The following is a 22,530-nucleotide window of genomic DNA, read 5'->3' as shown; positions in this document are numbered from 1 at the left end:
CGAGTGTATCTAGTAAGTATATGTTCAGTGTTAGCCTTTATCCCTTCCCCTACTCCCAAATGGCTGTGATTAGCAGAGGTTGGTCTTACCTTCCCAAATATATATCAACAAGCTAGTTATACCACACACTTGTTTATTGTTTTCAGTGACACAAAATATATGCATTCGTATACAAAGGCTGTGGATAGCGGAAAGAACCTTTAAGTTGGTATCCGAAAATAGCAAGTCATTTTATCTGAGTCTCAGTTTTCCCACTGTAAAACAAGTCAGCTAATGTACTGTTCTAAGTTATACAGAACTATTCAAATGTAAGTCACAGATTTATTTTCTATCATATATTATGGTTCATTGAGAGGCATTTAGAGGGGAAAATATCTCTTTCCAGAAGACTAAAATTCTACAGGAAAAATGTTTTCCTGTTTGGGAACTATATTCAGAACAGAAAAGGTTTTGATTATTACTTTTTAAAAATTCATGTTTTGGGGAAATAAGATTTAAAAAGTAAAACGATCTGGCGGTGGGGGGGGGGGGGGCGGCGAAGGGATTTGTGCAGGTTCCATTTCCACCACTGATATGCTCTGTGGGCTTCACCAAGTCTCCTTCCCCAAGGCAGGACCTGGTGTGTCTCAATAGCTCTTAAGGGTCCATCTGGTTCTGAAACTCCACAACCCTTTGGGTGTATTAGCCGGGTTTCCAAACTGGATTCTGTGTTCTGCGTAGGTGCCTTAGGAAATTAGAAGGTGATGTTCTGAGCAAGTAGGGATTCAGGTCTGCTTTTCTCTCTCTTACAGTAGGATTCTTCATAGGATTCCATTTGGGGGAAATAAAGGAATCACTATTCTAGAACTGTCATTTAGTGGTGATTCTCAGCTTTTTGGAGGCCATATGCCTCTTTAAGAATCTGATTAAAAGCTCTCAGCACTTCTCACCAGAATAAGGCAAGCCTCACATACATACAAATTTGCACACTATCTCTAAGGGGGGTGGGCAGCTCTTAACCCACCGAGGCCGATCCATGGAACTTCCGTCTTATACAAGCTCTCTCAGCTCATGGGGAGCTTGTTATTTGTGGATGTGGCCACCAGATGGCGATAGAAACTAAGGCCCATCAGCTTAGAAAGAGGAAGGGCAACAGGTGTCTCAGCAGCCAAGCTCTCTCTTGCGTAAACTTGCATCCTTGATGGCTAGGACTTCCATTTCAGTCCCCAGACCTTCCGCGGCCCTCCTCTCTGGTCCTCCGTATTCTCTCTCCTTCCTATTTCCTTCCACACGCATAACCAAGGCGACAGGCATGGCCTAGATCACTGAACATCTAGCCTTTAGATAACGAAGTGCCTGAAGCAGAGGACCAGGGAGCCAATGGTAGACATAAGGTGTTCACGTTGTTCACATCTGTCCGTTTGTCTGTGGTGCCTTTCATTTTGTCTTTTGGAATTTCCAATGCTGGTGGATGCCCTATCTGGATTTGTTCATTTAAAAAACATTTATGGATGTCCTACTTTCCACCTGGGCTGGGCACAATGGATACAGAGAAGCCTCCTGCCCTGGGGGAGGGGGCACAGTGGTAGAGGAGTTGACATACATGCAAATCTTTTTTTTTTTAAATAAAGTTATTTATCTTTGGCTGCATCGGGTCTTTGTTGCTGCGCGTGGGCTTTTCTCTAGTTGTGGCGAGCGGGGGCTACTCTTTGTTGCGGTGCGTGGGCTTCTCATTGCAGTGGGCTTCTCTTGTTGCGGAGCACGGGCTCTAGGCACGCAGTCGGTAGTTGTGGCTCGCGGGCTCTAGAGCGTGGGCTCTAGAGCGCAGGCTCAGTAGTTGTGGCGCACGGGCTTAGTTGCTCCGCGGCATGTGGGATCTTCCCGGACCAGGGATCGAACCCATGTCCCCTGCATTGGCAGGCGGATCCTTAACCATTGCACCACCAGGGAAGTCCCTTTGCGTGCAAATCTTATAATCAAGCCAGTGAGTAAGAGGCTGTTGACAGATTTATACCAACCCTCCCTGGTGGTGGTGGTACAGAATGTCAGGGGAGGCCTCTCCAAAGATGTCACCTCTAACTGACTCTGGCAACTGGCCTGGCATAAGGCAAGAGAAGGGAAAAGGTGTTCCAGTTAGAGGGACACAGAAGTAGAACACAATCTGGCAAGTTCAAGGAAACGCAAGCTGCTCAGGCTGGAGCAAGTGCCTTGGGAGGCGGGGCTGAGAGATGGCGGTAGAGGGGCCAGGCCTGGGCTGATGAGAATGGGAGTCCTTGAAAGATTTTAAGGTGGTGCAGGGGTGGGGACAGCATTGCAGGTATACTGCAGTCACCTTAAACATATGCAAGAGTGAACTCCTCATCTTCCTCCTGACTCTCCAGTCTGGGAAAGGCACCAGCCACTCAAGCCGAAACCTGGAGTTACCTTTTGATTTCTCACTCAATAGTCACATCAGGTCCTACTGCATCCACCCCAGTTCAGGTCCTCCTGATTTTCTTCTGCAATAACGAAAGGGGTAATAACTCGTCTCCCAACCGTCAGCCTAGGACCTCTCTGGTCCTCTTTATCCCGCTCACATTGACTTTCTTAACTTCCCAGCTTAACCATTTTCAAAACTGCCTCAATGCCTTTAGGACCGAGTCATATTCCAACGCCAACTCACCTCTCCAATCTCTCCTCCCCAGTTCCCCTTCCCACTCTAGGGTCTACTCAGTCAACTGCCCAGGTGTTCCCGCATGCCCCAGGCAGTCAGGCCTCCGCGCCTTGTTGTGTGGTTTGCTCTGTCTGGAAGGCCTCTTACTCCAGGCTGGCGAGCTCATACTCGGCTCAAGTGGCACATCTTCTGAAGCTGTTTCTTACATCCTCTACCTCCCAGCACAAGCCATCACTTGCTCGACTCTGTTCCTGGAGCAGGCAGCCATTGTTATCTGTGTTACGCACCATTGTTACTTATCTCCTCCATCAGACTGTGACTTCCTTGAGGAAAGAAGAAACTGTGTCTTATTCATTTCTCTCATCTGCACCGGGATCAGTGCTTGTCACATAGTAAACAGTGAATAAATGTTTGTTGAATAAACAAGCAAATGAATGTATAAAGGAAGAAAGAAAGAAAGAAAAGCGTTGGTGCTGCTGTGCCCTTTCCTGAGCTTGGCCTGAACCCTCTGGAGCAGAAGAGTGAAACCCCTCCTCTTCAGAACACATGAGCTCATGTCCCACTGTCGCTGTCGTGGCATCTCCTCTCCAGTCACAGAACTACTCGCTCATCCCTCAACACACTCCCTGAGCTCCAGCCCTGGGCTTGCATAATTTACCTTTCTCTGGAATGTTTCCCTGATACGCCAAAATCTTACACAAAGCGCCAGAGAAGCCTTTTTGCTCCACGATGGTGTTTTAGGTCCTCTAAGTCTCCTTGTCACTTTACTCACCACTCCTCCTTTGCTCCCACAGCACTCTGCTTCCATCACAACACTCACCTTGTGTGAAATTTATTTGGGTCTGGGTCTTTCCACTCCTACCTGACCCTGTGCTTCTAGAAGGCAGGGCACCATACCCTGTCCCCTGGCATAGTTCCTGGCATGTGGTAGATGATACCGATGCACTGAGGGGGACTGACCATTACTTCAAGAATCAGGTGAAAGGAGTTGAACAAGGGAAACAAACTTGCCCAAAGGTATACGCTTGGACGGTAGCAGAACTGCTTCCAGCACCCAGGTCCCTGGACTCCCTGCCCAAAACCCACACCGCTACAGTGCGCTCCCTTTGGACAAGAATCAAGAGGGGGACTTCTGAGCACTTAGAAGTCCTGCGGCCTTTACTGCTTTCATGTAGGCCTTTACTGAGGCCTGTGCCACCATGATGTGCTGAGTTGCTTTTCTGGGACAGATACCTGGAAGCAGCGGATTTGGAGAAAGGTTTCTCTTCCAGGGCTCTGGGCTGACAGAGGCCTCATAAAATGAGCCCAGTACTGTGCCAGGCACATCACATGTGATGTAGCTTTTAATCCTCCTGACAGTTCCGAGAGACAGGTATCACCCTCACACATCCGGTGAGGAGAAACGATACATGGCAGACATGGTGCCAGAAGATACTCGAACACAAGTGTATAGGGGAGCTCCCTGGGGGCAGAGAGAAGTTTGGGAGAAAATGCTCCCCCAAGCCCAGCAGCTTTTCCTTTCCATTCCTGGCTCCCAGCTGCTCCCAGAGCCCCAGGTGGATGGGGCTATCACACCACCACTTGTACATGCTTTGGTTTTAATATCAACCCAAACCTCTCTCTTGGCTGTTAGGAATGCTTTCCTAGTTTTTCCCAGCCACTTTATTTTGCACTTGTTCTTTTGTACATTTTCTCATGTTATGGTAACATGCTACACCACAATTTCACTCCTTCCACTCTACAAGATGCCAAGTACCTTATAACAATAAAGGGCCAATTTAATTTTTTTTCTGCTATTTTTTTAAATTGGAGTATAATTGGATGCTTGTAAGTAAATTAGCCACCATTTAGAGTTCTGTACCTGTCACTGGCAATCCTAAGAGGTCATCTGGACCATCCTTCTGTATCTGACTCATTCCAAATGCATCCTTCCTGTGAGGGAAGAAAACTCAGAAAATTCTGTCCCACAATCTCTAAGAGGTGAGGTGATCTTTGTATCTCAAACTCTTCTGGCTGCAATACTGAGCCTGCCTTCTCTCTGTGGTTACAGAGAGAAGCTGTATTTGTGAAATTAAATGAAGGTAAGAGCTGTATATTCTGCCTTTGGTCAGTCAAAGCCACTGGGAGAATGAGCCTTAGAAATGATTAATCACAGGTAAGTTCTCCATGGACATTTCTGATTTTACTTTTTACCCCCTATCTTTCTGTAGAATAGTGCTTGCTGCAGGGTCAGGGATGCGTTCATTCTGGAATTTCGTTACTTGAAATTTCACTTTCCTCAACTCTCACCAGAATTATGGCTTTCCAGGGCATGTGACCCACCACACACCACAACACATCACATGTTACAGGTTTAACAGCCTCCTTGAAATAAGAAGACAGAGATTGGCTAGAATCTAGCTAGAGGGCCAAAATAAATCTAGTGAAACGACTTTGTTTTCAAAAACAAAAAAGATTCTGCTTGTCTTGACAGTGTCATTCAAAACTCCTTCCATTGGCAATAGTTACGATTCTGAATTATTAGTTAATTTAGCTCAGTGGAAGAGCTGGAGTTTGAGGACTGAAGTCATTTTAACCAGAATACATACTACCTGGTACTTGAAGAAATGTTAGTGGCTAGTAGTATAGTAAGAGTAATAATAAGAAAGTCTTGGTTTTATCTCTAAGATGTTTCATTTGTTGTAACTCTATCAGGATCCCTCATGAATGTAGAAGGGGAGAGACAGAAGGCTGGTATTATTGGCCTCAGTAAATACTATTTCACTACAATCATCAGGCATATTTATGTCTATGCTAGGCAGAGATGAAGGAGCTGGTTCTCTCTCAAAGTCCCTACTCAAAAGTAACCCTCTAAGATTATTTTGGAGATCAAATGAGGTAACTAACATAAAAGAGCGCTGTAAACTGTAAAGCATTATTCCTCTTTCCAGAGTACCTAGTGTGTAATGTGAATGTCAGAAGCAGTGCATGGATAAAGCCCATCCACATACTTTGCCAGCACTTGGTGTTGCTAGTCTTTTTTGTTTTCGCCATTCCAGGGGAGACGAAGCAAAACCTCACTGAGGTTTTAATTTGCATTTCCATGATGTTTCAGCATCTTTTCGTGAGCTTATTGGTCATTCTTACATCTATTTTTTTTGTGTGAAGTGTCTGTTCAAATCTTTTGCCCATTTAAAACACAAATTGGTTGCGTGTCTTCTTACTGACTTGTAATAGCTCTTTATAGATTCTACAAATAACTCCTTTGTCAGATATGTGTTTTGAATATTTTCTCACATTTGGTGACTTGCCGTTTGGTTTTCTTAATGGGATCTTTTGAAGAGCAAGTTTTAACTTTGATAACAACTACTTTATCATTTTTTTCTTTTATGATTCCTGCTTTTTAAATCCTATATAAAAATCTTTGTTTACCCCAAGATCACAGAGATATTTTCTTCTATAAGTTTCACAGTGTTAGACTTTACATTTAGGTCTCTGATACTTTTGAGTTAACTTTTTTTTTTATAAATTTATTTATTTTATTTATTCATTTTTGGCTGCGTTGGGTCTTCGTTGCTGCATGCGGGCTTCTCGTTGCGGTGGCTTCTCCTGCTGCGGTGCACGGCCTCTAGGTGCGCGGGCTCAGTAGTTGTGGCGCACGGGCTCAGTCGCTCCGTGGCATGTGGGATCCTCCTGGACCAGGGATCGAGCCCGTGTCCCCTGCATTGGCAGGTGGATTCTCAACCACTGCGCCACCAGGGAAGCCCTTGAGTTAACTTTTGAGTAGTGTGATATGAAGTAAAGGTTTTTAAAAAAATTCCTATATGTTTTGTTTATGGTTCCCTTTGCTGTGCAAAAGCTTTTGAGTTTAAGTAGGTCCCATTTGTTTTTTATTTTTATTTCCATTACTCTGGGAGATGGATAGAAAAAGACATTGCATGCACCCCAATGTTCATTGCAGCACGGTTTACAACAGCCAAGACATTGAAGTAACCTAAATGTCCATTGACAGATGAATGGATAAAGAAGATGTGGTGCATATACACAATGGAATATTACACAGCCATTAAAAAGAATGAAATAATGCCGTTTGCAGTAACATGGATGGACCTAGAGATCGTCATACTGAGTGAAGTAACTCAGAGAAAGAAAAGTATCATATGATATTGCTTATATGTGTAATCTAAAAAAAAATGATACAAATGAACTTATTTATGAAACAGAAACAGACTCACAGGCTTAGAGAATGAATTTATGGTCACTGGTGGGGAAGGGTTGGGGGAAAGACAGACTGGGAGTTTGTGTGACATGTACACACTCTATATTTAAAATAACCAACCAGGACCTACTGTATAACACAGGGAAACTCTGATCAATATTCTGTAATAACCTAAAATGGGAAAATAACTTGAAAAAGAATAAATACACGTATATGTATAATGGAATCACTTTGCTGTACACCTGAAACTAACACATTATACTCCAATATAAAATAAAAATTTAAAAAATTCTTATATGGATATCCACTTGTTGAAAAGACTTTCATTTCCCTATTGGCACCTTTGTCAAAATCATACATATATTTTTTCATTCTACCCCCTAGATTCACTAATCTGTTCTAGTGATTTGTATGTTTACCCTTTCATCAATACAACACTGTCTTGTCTAACCGTAGTTTGACAGAAAGTCTTGAAATCAGGTAGTATAAGCCCTCTTCTTTTTTTTAGATCTCTTTGGCTATTCACATTTTTTTAAACATCTTTATTGGAGTATAATTGCTTTCCAGTGGTGTATTAGTTTCTGCTTTATAACAAAGTGAATCAGTTATACATATACATATATTCCCCTATCTCCTCCCTCTTGCGTCTCCCTCCCACCCTCCCTATCCCCCCAACAGGTGGTCACAAAGCACCCAGCTGATCTCCCTGTGCTATGTGGTGGCTTCTCACTAGCTATCTATTTTACATTTGGTAGCGTATATATGTCCATGCCACTCTCTCTGGCTATTCACATTTTAGCATATTTTGCATTTTCACGCAAATTTTAGAATTGACTTACCAATTTCTATGAAAAAGCTAGTTGGGATTTCTATTTGGATTGCATTGAATCTACAGAGTAATTTGGGAAGAATTGCCATTTTAATAATATTGGGTCTTCCAATTCATAACTGTAGTATATTATGACTCTCCGTATTTAGGTCTTTAATTTCCCTCAGCAATGTTAGACAGTGATTTCAGTGAAGAGATCTTGCATGTCTTTTGTTAAATTTATTACTAACTAGTTCATTTTGGGGGCATCACTATATAGAGAATTTTTTAAAGTTCATTTTCCCAATTTTTCGAGGCTAGTATGTAAAAATTAAGTTTTGTATAATAATCTTTTATCCTGTGACCTTGCTAAATTCCCTTATTAATTCTAGTATTTTCTATATTCTTCAGGATTTTTTATATAAACAATCATGTTACCTGCAAATAGAGACAGTGTTACATCTTCCTTTCTGATATTTGTGCCTTTTATATTTTTCTTGTTCCCTTATTGAACTGGCTAGGATTTCTAGTACACTAGTGAATAGAAGTGGTGAGAGCAGGTATTCTCTCCTTGTCTCCAATATTAGGGGAATATGTTTACTATTTCTCCATTAGGTATGATATAAGCTGTAGGTTATCCTTTGAAGTCTGTTATTAGTTTGAGAAAGTTCTCCTCTATTCACAGTTTGCTAAGAAATATTTTTTGTGAAGAGGTATTAAGTTTTGTCAAATACTTTCTTAGCATCTATTGAGGTGATGATTATATGATTTTTCTCCTTTATTTATCTTAATGTGATGAATTATATCGGTTGGTTTTTGAATGTCAAACCAACCTTGTATTCCTGGGATGAACATTACTTTGTCATGGTGTCTTATCCCTAATGATATATACAAACATATATATTCCCTAATCTATATTATCCCTAAAATACATACACACATTTTAAATATATATATATATATTTTTTGTTGTTGTTGTTGGATTTGTTTTCTAATACTTTTTTTTTTTTTTTTTTTTACGTGGGCCTCTCACTGTTGTGGCCTTCTCCTGTTGCGGAGCACAGGCTCCGGACGTGAAGGCTCAGCGGCCATAGCTCACGGGCCCAGCCGCTCCGCGGCATGTGGGATCTTCCCGGACCAGGGCACGAACCCACGTCCCCTGCATCGGCAGGCGGACTCTCAACAACTGCGCCACCAGGGAAGCCCTCTAATACTTTTTTGTAGAAAAAAAGAAATTCTGTATCTATCATCACAGGGAATAATGCTTTGTAATTCTCTTTCTCATAATCTTTATCTGGTTTTGGTAGTAGAGTTATGTTGGTTATATAAAAATGAGTTGCAAAAGGATTCCTTCCTCTTATGTTTCCTAAAAAGAATCTGGGTAATATTTGTACTATTTTGTTTGAATATTTGACAGAATTAACCAGTAAACCACCTAGCTCTCTAGGTATTTACCCAAGAGATATGAAACAAATGTCCATACAAGATTTGTCAGTGACTGTTTATGTACAAATGCATCTTAATTTGTAATAGCCGAAACTGGAAACGACCCAACTGCCCATCAACATGTGACTGGATAAGTAAGTTGTGATATAAAGATACATTGAATTACTCCTCAGCAATAAACAGGAAAAACTAATGATGCATGCAACAACATGAATGAATGCCAAAAGCATTATGCTGATTGAAAGAAGTCAGAGAAAATAGTGATACTCTATGATTCCATTCAAGTTAATTCCAAAAAATGAAAACTAATGTAGTGACAGAAAGACTGTCAGTGGTTTCTGAGGAATATGGTAGAAGGAAGGACACGTCACAAAGGGGCATGAGGACATTTTATATATATGGCATTGACTGTACTTCTGTTACCCTTCAAAAATTATTTTTAAAAAAGGGGGGGGAATCCTAGAATTGAAAAATGAATTAAAAAAACTATCCAGGGCTTCCCTGGTGGAGCAGTGGTTGAGAGTCCGCCTGCCGATGCAGGGGACGTGGGTTTGTGCCCTGGTCTGGGAAGATCCCACATGCCGCGGAGCGGCTGGGCCCATGAGCTATGGCCGCTGAGCCTGCGCGTCCTGAGCCTATGATCCACAACGGGAGAGGCCACAACAGTGAGAGGCCCGCGTACCGCAAAAAACAAAACAAAACAAAACTATATAAACTGAGCACAGAAAGGAAAAAGGATAGGAAAAAAAAAAAGAATAGTATCGGTGACATGTAGGTAAGTTTCAAGTGGTCTAGCATATGAGTAACTGAAGTTTCATATGAGCCTCAAAGGAAAGGAGAGACAAAATGGGGCAGAAGCAACACAGGTAGAAATTTTGCTGGACTGAATCAAAAATATCAACACACAGAATCAGACAGGCAAGTGAACCCCAAACATAGTAAATATAAAGAAAAACACACATTAGGAATATCACATTCAAACTGCTGAAAAAAGATAAAGAAAAAAACTTAAATCAGTCAGAGGCCCAAATAGCCAAAACAATCTTAAAAAAGAAGAACAAAGTTAAAGGTCTCACACTTCCTGATTTCAAAACTTATTACAAACCTCCAGTAATGAAAGCAGTGTGGTACTGGCATAAAGATGGACATATAGACAAAGGGAACAGAATACAGAGTCCAGAAATAAACCCTCAATGATTTTCAATAAAGATGCTAAGACCATGGGAAAGAGCTTTTCCACAGCAAAGTACAGTCTTTTCAACAAACAGTTTTGGGAAAATTAGATATACACATGCAGAAAAATGAAGTTGGATCTTTACCTTATACTGTTTGCAAAATTTAATGCAAAATGGATCAAAGACCTAAATGTAAGAGCTAAAACAATAAAACTCTTAGAAGACAACAGGGGAAAATCTTCTTGAAATTGGATTTGGCCATGATTTCTTATGTATGAAATAAAAAACACAGGTGACCCCACATGCCACGGAGCGGCTGGGAGCGTGAGCCATGGCCACTGAGCCTGTGTGTCTGAAGCCTGTGCTCCGCAATGGGAGAGGCCACAACAGTGAGAGGCCCACGTACTGCAAAAAAAACCCCAAAAAACCACAGGTGACCAAAGTAAAAAGAGATAAATTGGATTACATCAAAATTAAAACCATTTCTGTGCATCAAAGGACACAATCAACAGAGTGAAAAGGCAGTCTTTAGAATGGGGGAAATATCTGCAAATCATGTATCTCATAAGGGGTTAATGTCCACAACATACAAAGAACTTTTACAACTCAACAATAACAAAAGACTCTGATAATAAATGGGCAAAGGACCTGAGTAGACATTTCTCCAAAAATGATATACCAATTGGCAACAAATACCTGAAAAGATGCTGACTATCACTGATCATTAGGGAAATGCAAATGAAAACTACAATGAGATGCTACCTCACACCCATTTAGGATGGCTACTATCAAGAGACCAGAAAATAACAAGTGTTGGCAAGAAGGTGGAGAAACTAGAACCCTTGTGCACTGTTGTAAATTGGTGTAACCACTATGGAAAACAGTATGGCAATTCCTCAAAAAGCGACAATAGAATTACCGTATGATCCAGCAATTCTACTTCTGGGTATATACCTCAAATAACTGAAAGCAGAGTCCTGAAGAGTATTTATAAACCCATGTTCACAGCAGCGTTATTCACAATAGCCAAAAGGTGGAAGTAACCCAAGGGTCTAACAATGGATGAACAGATAAACAAAATGTGGAATATACATGTAATGAAATATTTATTCAGCCTTAAAAGGGAAGAAAATCCTGACACATGCCACAATGCAGATGAACCTTGAGGACTGCATAAAAAGACAACTACTGTATGATTCCACTTAAATGAGTTACCTAGAGAAGTCAAATTCATACAGATAAGTAGAATGGAGGTTATCAGGGGCTAGGGGGAAGGTGAAATGGGGAGTTGTTTAAGAGTGGAGAGTTTAAATTTTGAGAGTTGAAAAGAGTTCTAGAGATTGGTTGCATAACAATGTGAAAGTACTTAATATTACTGAACTGTACACTTAAAAATGGTTAAGATGGTACATTTTATATTATGTGTATTTTACCACAATTTTTTTTAAAAAGAAGAGGAAAAAAAAATCATTCAGAGGAAGAAAGATACATTACATACAGGAGAATAAGAATAAAAAGAACAGCTGACCTGTCATCGGAAACAACGAAGGTCAGAAGACCATAGAATGGCATCCTTTAGAATGCCGAAATAAAACCATCATTCCAGAATTTTATACCCAGCAAAAATATCTCTGAAAAATAAAGGTGAAATAAAGGTATTTCCACCTAAATGAAAGCTGGGAAAATCTGTTACCAGGGACTCACATGGCCAAAAATGGTAAAGAAAGCTCTTCCCTTACCAGAAGAGCTCTTCCTTTACCAGAAATAAAAACAGACAAAAACCCCACTAGATAATGTTTAATATTTGCTTTCAGCACTCATACGTATTTTAAACTTAGGAGGGAAAAAATAGTATTTTATAATTATGCAGATATTTACTATTTCTGCTGCTCTTTCTTTGTTCCTGATCTTAGTTTCCTTCTGGTACTTCTTTGCTTTAGCCTTATTATTTCTTTAAGTCAGATCTCTTGGAAATTCTCTTATTTAACTTTCATCTGAGAGTGTCTTAATTTCGTTTTCATTCCTGAAGGAATACTTTTGCAGAATATAGACTTCTGGGTTGATAAGAGTTTCTTTTTCTTTCCATTAATTTCAAGTGTGTTTTCCTTTATCATATGGAATACTGTTATAAAATGGGCTTTTAAACCTGTGTGTAGTAGTTTCAACATTAGTTATATTGGGGTTGGCATCTGTGCTCTCCCTTGAGAATTAGTTGGCTGGCTCTCTGTAGGCTGAGAAATTTTGGATTATATTCTGAATGTTGTGATACTATGTTGTGTAGGCTCTGGGTTCCTTTATCATCCTCTGCAGAATGTTGATTTTGTTTTTGCAGGCAATCAATATGGTCAGGTTCAACCTGTAACTTCTGTTTCTCCTCTGTGTGTGGTAGTGAAAATCTCAGTTTAGTTCACAAAGCTCTGGTTATGCTGATTTGAGTCTGTCCCACACATGGGTAGCTCAAGATGAGCCTGAGACTTGTGTGGGTTTATACCCAGAATCAGGAATTGCCTTCACTAGCTCTCTCCACACTGGGATACTCCACTCCTTTCCAGTCCCCAAAGGGCTCCTTTTCTGGTTCCTCTAACCAGAAAGATGAGGTTTCTATTAGCGTTTCAGCAGTCTGCCCCACTGTGCTGCTTTGTGATGGAGCCCACTCTCAGGACAAATCCACCAGAGATAGAAGATTTACCTGTGTACTCACATCTCCAAGTTTTGCTCCCCTCCATAATCTGCTTCCTTTCTCTTTCTTTACAGAGTCTTTGGGTAATTATATTTTGTCCAGAGTTTTTATCTGTAATTAGTGGGAGGGACAGAAGCCTGTGGTGGCTTCTGCCACCATAGCGGAACTGGAACTCCTAAGTTTTTTTTCAAAGTTTCTATCTCTTTCCTACATTTCACCATCTCTTTACTCATTATCCACCCCCTCTTCCCACCATAGATTAAAACAAGTAACACAACTATTTTAAAGTCTTTGTATGCTAGCTCCAAAAACTGGGTTGATTTTAACTTGTTTCTATGACCTGAGCTCTCTAGGACTATAGGTCAACTTTTACAGTTTCTTCAGATGTCCAGCAATTTCTCATTGTATACTGACATTTGGGATGATATGTTATAGAAATTTCCTTCATAGCAAAAGCCATGTAAATTGAATCTCGCTAAATGTGGGTCCCCTTTTTTTTTTTTTTGGTCCCTTGTTTTAAGAGTCAAATCAGTCCTGCTTTTTGATTGCTCTTCAGTGCCTTTGAACAGGATTTTAAAATGTTTTGTCCAGAGTTTATAATTGTTACAGTATGTTTAGTATCATGCCTGCTACTCCACCATTACCAAGAACTACATAATCCTTCTAGACTGAAGAAAACTTCCTTCCCGCCCTCCTTTCCTGCTTGGAATTCTACAAACACTGTTTGAACTTACTATTTTTTAAAATCTCCCTGAGATCCTGCTCATCACCCTCTCGATCCCACAACCACACAAGTAAAAACAAAGACACAGAGAAAAGCACAACTTGATCAAGGCCCTACAATTAAGCTGCTTCCCCAGATGTAGATAAATTCTGTCTCATCTATTATGGTACCTCCATAGCACAGATTTGTTCAAATATTTATTATGCACCTACTATGTGCCCTGAGTCCTGTCCCAAAGAACAGTAACATATTAATATAAAAACCCATAATACGAGGTAGAAAGTTCCAAATGCTGTGAGAAAGATCATCAAAAACTGCTATGGGAATTCAGAGAAAAATGAATTCCAGCTAGGAAGATTTAAAAGAGGTTTTACAGAGGAGGTGAGGGTACAGAGAGTGGGCCCAGCTGCTAATTCAAGCAGAGACATTTATATATGTGTTCACTGTTGCTTTAGCAGTACCATGGGACTGGAGGTGGTGGCAAGTTGTTAATACTATATAAAGCCTTCCACTTAAAGTATGCTCTGCAGTCTGCATTGACATCATCTGCAGTTTTGCAGAAAGGCAGGATCTCAGGACCCACCCCAGGCCCAGTGAATCAGAATCAGCATTTCAGCAAGACCCTCAGGTATTTCATAGGCACATTAATGTTTGAGAGGCACTAATATAAAGTGCTCTGTCTTTCACTAGAATTATGACCGTAAGACCTCGCATTCTCTACTACCAGGCAATCCTACATGTAGTAGAAGGGGAGGAGGCACAGGAGAGCATCTGGCAGTATGTCCTGAGCACCTCCTACCTCCTGGCTACCTTAGGTATAGTTTGCCATTTTACGCTCGTTAAGTAAGCCTTTGAATTAATTATTCCCACTCTGCAGGTAAGGAAATTGAAGGTCAAAAAGGCTCAATATGTGGCCCAAGGTCACAAAGAGGTGGCCAAACCTGAATTTGAACCCATAACTGACTGACTGCAAAATACTTTTCACTCTGTAAAATACTTTTCATTCTACTATACTGTCTCTGGTCTGTGCTTCAGGAGAATCAGGTACTAACTAGTTCAGTGATCTTGGTTAATTCATTCTACCTTTTTAGAACTCAGCCCTTCATGTGTATGTTGATGGAAGTCGACTGAACTAGTGAAAGTTCACAAATGAATCAACGCTGCTTCAGGAAAATGGGTTTTTCAGGCAGACTTAAAATTGAGTGTTGGGAGGTTCTGTTGCATGAAAATGACTCAGAAAACCATAACCAGAACAGCACAGTGTAGAGAAAAGAATACAGGACCAGAAAGGAGAAACCTGGGTTCTAGTCCTCTCTCTGTCATTTATTAGTTGTGAGTCTGTTTCTTCATCCATGAAATGGAGATAAATGATCTATCCTGGCGATCTCTCAGTGTGTTTAACTGGTTTAAGTGAGATTATGCACGAAAATACTCTGTGACATGATTTATTAATACAGCCAGTTCTCTAATTGCCTTAATTTTCGTAACACAAATTAGATATTTCTAAATTAATTCATTAAGGAACATGATTTACAACCTGCTGGCCATGGTAGAATTGGGAACCAGCTCTGGCAAAAGCCCACCAGCTCTGCACTTTTGTTTACCCTAACAATGGGAATAAAAGGTAATAAAAATATGTACAGGCTCTGTACCTGTTAGAGTTGATGGTGTTAGAAAAACAAAAACTTATTCCAGAGCAGGGAGTCCTTGCTCTAGAACTTTCTGTGACGATGAAAATGTTTTATATCTGTATTACCCAGTATGGTATCCACTAGACATGTGTGGCTACTGAGTACTTGAGATATGGCTAGTATAACTGAGGAACTTAATTTTAAATTTTATTTAATTTTCACTGATTCAAAGTTAAATAGCCACATGTGGAGAGTGGCTGCCACATGGAACTGTAGCTCTAGAGCAAACGTGAGATAAGGATTTGTTCCACAATGTTAAGGTTTTATAGTTACACTCTTAGGGCCGACAAGCGCACTGACTTTGTTTTTTTCAATTCTGAAACTCTAGTTCCTAATGCCTTTTTTTCAAATTAAACCAAAAAGTTTTATAGCATGATTTTTGATAACGGGAGGCTTCTTTGGAATCCAATTATCATTGTATAGCAACGCAGATGATACCAATAAAATGTGAAGGTTGCCTAAGCAAAAACAGTGATGTTTTGCTTTATAATTATATATTTGCCCACCTGGAAAGATAAAATAGTTTACTCTTACGTATTTAAAATTAAAAAGCAGAGTCTGAAAATTACTAGGCCCTGCGAGTGGTTGCTCAACCAACTACCGCTTGCCTACCTTGCGTTTTCTGCTCTCCGGCTTATGCACTGGTGCAAGTAGAGATACTCCTGAGGTGCACTGGTGGACAAGGCGGGCTGCACGTGGTTTGACACCGAGGGTTCAAAGGTGAACAAGGTTGGCTGGCTGGAGTGCGACGGGGCTGAGGATTTTCGTTCTCGGAGAAGGTGCTGATTGGAGCTGCTGAGCTCAGCTGGAGAAGAGCGGGGGCCGTGACTGGCTGAGGAAATGTTCCTCAGGGAGTCTGTGAAAAGGAGAAAGAGCTCTCTGAATGGTAAAGGAAGGGAAGGTGTCCTTATCCCAAACTGGGTTGTCAGACGAGGAGAAAATACTAAGAGCAGAGGCAATGGTCCAGCCGCAGCATTCTCTTCCTCATGCACCTGCCCCGGCTCTGCCCTCCCAGAGCGCAGGGCTGTGGCTTCCAGGCTCTGGACCTCCGTACTGCTCCTGGAGGCGACTCCCTATCACAGCCTGGGCAGTTACTGCCCCACTTCCAGGAGGTGTGCCTACTCGAGGTCCAGAAGTGCGACTCTGGCTCTCGAGCAAGGCCAGCCTCTGGGGCGGTGAGTGCCACGGCCTTCCCTCTCTTTGGTGGCTCCTGCTCTCATCATCTCCGTCAAAGCTAAGCTGGCTTTGCTAAGTGAAGCTCTGCTTCCTGAAGACTTATTTACTGAGTCCCTGGACTGTGTGTTACTGTACTAACGACAAAAGCACATGTAATTGGAACGGTCCCTTAAGACTGGTCCCAGCTCCTCCCGCCTACCCTTCCAAGTCCTCTGAGGACGATGTTCCCCACATCTTGTACTCACCACTCACCATCTATTGGTCTTTTTTCTCTTAACTCTTATCTTAAACTCTCGTCTGTTGTGTTAGAAAGGAAGTGAGGTATTAAAGACAGATAATAGTTTAGAGTAATACCCCCAGCCAAGGGCATTATTCATTTGGCTGGCTCTCTAAGCTTAGTCCAAATTCCTTAGCACAACATACAAGGCCTTTCACAGTCTGACCTATTTCCTGTTTCCCTCCTCCCATACCCCAGGCATATGAAAGCTTCATCAGTCTGTGAATGCACCAGCCCCCCCCTTTTTTTTTTACATCTTTATTGGAGTATAATTGCTTTACAATGGTGTGTTAGTTTCTGCTTTATAACAAAGTGAATCAGTTATACATATACATATGTTCCCATATCTCTTCCCTCTTGTGTCTCCCTCCCTCCCACCCTCCCTATGTGACAGAGCGAGAGAGTGGCATGGACATATATACACTACCGGCCCCTTTTATGATTCTTTGTTTTGGCGTATGCTGTTCCTTCTGCCTGGATTTCACTTCTTCTCCTCTGGCACTCACACACAGACTTTAAGACCCTACACGGGTATCACATTCTCTCTGAAACCTTCGTGGACTCGGCCATTCTTCTGGGTGCTAACAGCACGTGGCCCATGCTTCATTATATCCACTGTCACCCTGCTTCCTTGCCTGGCCCGTGGGTTTCCAAGAACAGTGACGGATGATGTTACCTCTACAGTGCCAGCATTTACCGAATAAACCCCGGGTACATACAGAATTCTGAGTCTGTCTTTGTAGAATAAGCAAAAACATTCATTCAGCATACAATTATTCCAACAGTGAAACTTTTTTGTTCAAAAGAAAGATTTAAAGATGTATTTTCTGGTGGGAGGTAATGTTTTAGTGGTGATGATGGTGGCTTTCTATGGTTATTCAAAGCACTTCAGAGGGGACATAGTTCCCTGTTATCTGACCTATTTTAGGGCCCTTCTCATGGCCCTGGGCAGGATCCACCAGCTCACGGATGCTCTGCAGCATTAATGACTCTGCAGTCTTTTCTGCTGCTGGGCAAGACAACTTCTGCCAGCGTACAGCAGGAAAAGCCACAGGCCTCTGGGGAAAAACTGTCCCATTGACAGCTGTGTTGACCTCCAAAATGAATTCCCATTACAGGTCTCGTAGTGAACTGGATGTTTGTTAACAGAATCAATGGCTTCATTACTCCATTAGACCTGCAAGATGAACTCTCTAGTGGCAGAGGAGAGGGTTTGTGCTGGGGGACAGAGAAAGCCCAGCGCCGGTGATCAGCCCAAGCTGCTGCCTGAGGAGACATAGGGAATGTGCAAGGGAAACCTCTGGTGCATTCTACACTCTCTGTGGTCTTTTGGACTCCTCCTCCTCTGCCCAGCCCTTCAATGCGGGCTTTCTCCAGGGTTCTGCCCCAGACCCTCCTATGACCTCGCTCTCACTCTGGAGACTCTCCAGGGGTATCCTGTCCACTCTCACAGCTTCAGCTATGTGATAACAGCTCACAAATCTGCATCTCTAGCTCAGTTCTCTCTCCTGGGCTCCCTGTCTTATATCCCCACCCCCACCCCCAATCAACTGAGCGTCTCCATTCAGCTGTCCCACAGGCAGGTCAAGCTCAACAATCTAAACGGAACTCCTCCTCCTGCGTCTCTAGTTCAGTGAAGTGTATCAACGTCACCATCCAGTCAGTTCCCCAAGCCGGAAACCTAGGCATCATCTGTGACTCTCCCCTGTTTCTCAGCAACCACGGCATGTCATCATGTCACTGCCTTGCTTAAAATTCGTCACTGGATCCCTGGTATCCTCAAGATGACTTACAAAGCTCTCTCTTTTAAAAACCACTTTCCTGTTTATTTCTTCAATCTTGTTTCCCACCTGTACTTCCTTGTGTTTCAAACAGAATTTCAGGAAAACACCAACCCTCTTTCTCATCGCTCCATACATTAGGCTACCAATTCAGTAAGGGCAGAGGTACTGTCTCTCTTGTAACAGTTTTACCCCCTAGAATGAAGCCCAGTCTGTGATCCAACTCCATAATCATGTGTTGATTAAACACAGGAAGTACATCTAGCATAAGTCGTCATACTCCCTCAGTAACATCCACTGACTCCTCATTCCCTTCAGAATAAAGTCCAGGTTCCCCAATCTGACAAGAATAGCCATTTTGTCACAATCTACTTATCCTGCCTTGTCACCCAATTCATCCTTCATGTCCCCTATGCTGAATGCTTGTGGGTCTGTATAAAGGAAGAGTGACCTATCCTCAGCTCTAGGGCCCTCTGCCTCCAGCTCAGGCTATGGATTCAAATCTGTGACCCAGTCTGTTTACTCACAGAGCTAGAGAAATTTCACCTGAGTCTCAGTTTCCTTATTTACAAATTGACATAGGGTGGTCTTATGAGGATGAAGTGCATAGAGGGCCAAGAAAGCACTGCAGGTTGTAGGTACTCAAAATGTGTTCCAGTCACTTCTGTATCTCCGTGCCTAGAACAGTCCCAGCACATAGTGGGTGTTCATGACACTGAATTCATTGTTGAATGAATAAAAGAATTTTCCCTGGCATAAAAATCCACATATGCTTGTTTCTTGTGGTCAAAGTCAGAGAGGTTTTTCAGGTCTGTCAATAAGACGAAGTAAGGGGTAGCATGAGTTGGGCCCACAGACACTTGGAATTCCACTCTTCTGACATAAAGCCGTGTCTATGAAGCCAGTTAGCTCCATAATGGCCTGCAGCCCCAGAAAAGTTCTTTCAAAGCTGTTTGGGCACTAAATCTTGCCAAAAGCCTACCTCAGCTTGCAACTTTAAAAGACTTCTACCTGAATTCATGTGATGATTCCTTGGTACCTTTACTGGGTTGAACAGTGTCAATCCAAAATTCATGGAACCTCAGAATGTGACCTTATTTGAAAACAGCATCTTTGCAGATGTAATTCGTTAAAATGAGGTCATACTGGATTAGTGTGGAACCTACTTCAATGACTGGTGTCCTTATAAGAAAACAGAGACAAAGACATACAGGAAGGGGATGAAAGAGGTAGAGATTGGATAAACAAAAGGTGATATATCCATACAACAGAATATTATTCAGCCATGTAAGTGAATGAAATACTAATACATGCTACAACATGGATGAATCTCCAAAACATTATGCTAAGAGAAAAAAACCAGTGATAAGACTATAGATTACATGACTTTATTTATGTGAAATGTCTAGAATAGGAAAATCCAAAGACAGCATGTAGACTAGCGGTTGCCTGGGGTGGGGAGCAGTAATGGAAAGTGACTGCTAATGAGTATGGTATTTCTTTTTGGGTTGATGAAAATTTTCTAAAATTAGACTGGTGATGGTTGCACAACCCTGGGAAATACTAAACCCACTGAACTGTATACTTTAAAAGGGTGAATTTCATGCTATGGGAAATACATCTCAGTAAATTTATAAACACACACACAGTTTGACAGTTCCTCAAAAAGTTAAACACAGAGTCACCATATGACCCAGCAATTCCACTTCTAGGTATATACCCAAGAGAAATGAAAACATACCTCTACACCAAAACTTGTAAACAGATTTTCACAGCGGCATTACTTATAATAGCCAAAAGTAGAAACAATCCAAATGCATATAAGCTGATCGATAAAGAAAATGTGGCATAGCGTATAATGGAATATTCAGCAGTAAAAAGAATAAAGCACAGGACTTCCCTGGTGGCGCAGTGGTTGAGAGTCCGCCTGCCGATGCAGGGGACACGGGTTCGTGCCCCGGTCCGGGAAGATCCCGCATGCCGCGGAGCAGCTGGACCCGTGAGCCATGGCCGCTGAGCCTGCACGTCCGGAGCCTATGCTCCGCGACGGGAGAGGACGCAACAGTGAGAGGCCCGCGTACCACAAAAAAAAAAAAAGAATAAAGCACAAATACATGTTACAACATGTACAAACCTTGAAAGTACTGTGCTAAGTGAAAAGAAGCTAGATTCCATTTATATGAAATGTCTAGAAGTGGTAAATATATAGAGACAGAAAGTAGATTAGTGGTTGCTTACGGCTGGGGTGAGGATGGGGTACGGGAAGTGACTACTAATGGGTATAAGGTTTCTTTTCGGGGTCATAAAAATGTTCCCAAATTAGACTGTGATGGCGGTTGCACAGCCCTGTGAATATACTAAAAACATTGACTTGTACACTTTAATTGAGTGATATATGGTGTGTGAATTAAAACACACACACACACACACACACACACACACGCATAAGCCCTTTGCAAAGTATGAAGTGTAAAGTATATGCAAGAGATTAACAGTCATCCAGTTAAATTCATCTGCCCTTTAGTTTTTCTTTATTTCTTCTCCAAAGAGAAAACTGAACACTCAGTAAATACCGAGCCCTTACTAAACCCCCTTGAGTAAGAGACATTCTCCCCTTCCTACCTTCAGTTCCCTATAACTCCTCCAACCCCGCTGTTCAGGGTTTCACCCCATAATCATAGCAAGGCAGTGGGAAGTTCAGCTAAACAGAAGGCAAGCACTCATGGTTTGGGGTGAAAAGACTCAAGCAGGTTGAAATTCCACCTCACAGTGTGTGGACCTCATGCACAGGACAGGAGTCAGGAGCCCAGGGATCCATTTACAGCTCTGCTGTTAACTAGCTGTGAGATCATGGACAGGTCTCTCTCTGAGCTTTAGTTGCTTACCTGTCAAGATGGGAGGATAATCCCTGGCCTGCTTGTCTATCTTACTGGGCTGTTGTAAAGGGCAAATGAGATAAGGACGTGAAAACAAATACATGCACTCATATAAATATTCACAGCATTTGTTGTTATTGCCTGGGTACCTTTTGAGGAAAGGAAAGAATGGTAAAGATAAAGGAGACATTAGACAATACGTGGCTGGGCTGTTTTTGGTATGTGGCTGTAAGGTTGTTGTAATGATGTGTCTTAGGTCATTAGGAAGGTCAGTTATACACAGCGAGAAGAAAATGGACATTTCCAGACTTCTGGCCTGAGCTTCGATCTCCAAGTCTAGACGAAAGATAATGCCAGAAAATGCCTGAGTCAATTTGTTTTCTTTTCAGCAGGGTTTTATTTTTTCCTCTTCTTCCTGGCTTCTTTTTAGGGCCCTACAAAATCACTCCCCTTCCTTTCCACAATCACCCCTGGGAAGCCTTCCCAGCATAAAAACACTCCTCCCACCTTCTTGCAAAACTCTAGAACAGGAAAGCTCTGAAGGATTTCAGTAGAGGAGCCCAGCCCAGGCATCCACTAGCTAGTGATAACAGGAGCAGGAAAGGGGTGGTTGGCGGGAGCTTCTGGAAAAGGTGACTGGCCAAATAATGACTGGTTCCCTTATCTCAATGCCCTTTTAATCTTTATCCTTTCCCCCCCCCAAACCCCACCCCAAGCCTAAGTGGGTCTCAGAACCCGTAAAATGATAGACCAAAGTTCATGCTGGCGCCCAGGCTGGATTCAAAGCCTGGCTCTACTAACTCCTGGCTCTGGTCTTGGACAGGTTACATAAACCTCTTTGATCCTCACTTGTTCAATAGGGAGAATACATACTTTGCAGGGCTGCTGCAAGGACTGGAGGTCATTTATACAAAGCATTTAGCACGGCACCCCACCATTCTTACTGCTCCTATTCCTAGAGTACACATGGAACCGGCTGAGACCCTGAAATTGGCCAAGAGGTATGGAATTTCTTTCCAAGTCACAACTATACCTTGTATAGATGTTATACGTGGATTAATAAGAA

The 22,530-nt window shown here is 42.0% G+C and overlaps 1 protein-coding gene across 5 annotated transcripts in view; it reads right to left on the bottom strand.

Moving 5' to 3' along the window:
- Positions 1-22,530, bottom strand: part of GAB2 (GRB2 associated binding protein 2) — a 184,563-nt gene that overhangs the window by 19,366 nt on the left and 142,667 nt on the right. For all 5 annotated transcript variants that reach the window (XR_012333394.1, XR_004527867.2, XR_004527868.2 and 2 more), the window contains exon 3: positions 15,967-16,210. Coding sequence is in view for 2 of the 5 variants with exons in the window: in XM_019948801.3 (XP_019804360.1) it covers positions 15,967-16,210 (244 nt within the window). In the remaining 3 variants the exon portion in view is untranslated. The remainder of the gene's footprint in view (positions 1-15,966; positions 16,211-22,530) is intronic.

Source organism: Tursiops truncatus, chromosome 8, assembly GCF_011762595.2.
Source record: "Tursiops truncatus isolate mTurTru1 chromosome 8, mTurTru1.mat.Y, whole genome shotgun sequence".
Classification (NCBI taxonomy): Eukaryota; Metazoa; Chordata; class Mammalia; order Artiodactyla; family Delphinidae; genus Tursiops; species Tursiops truncatus.
This window is presented reverse-complemented; position numbering and strand designations above follow the sequence as displayed.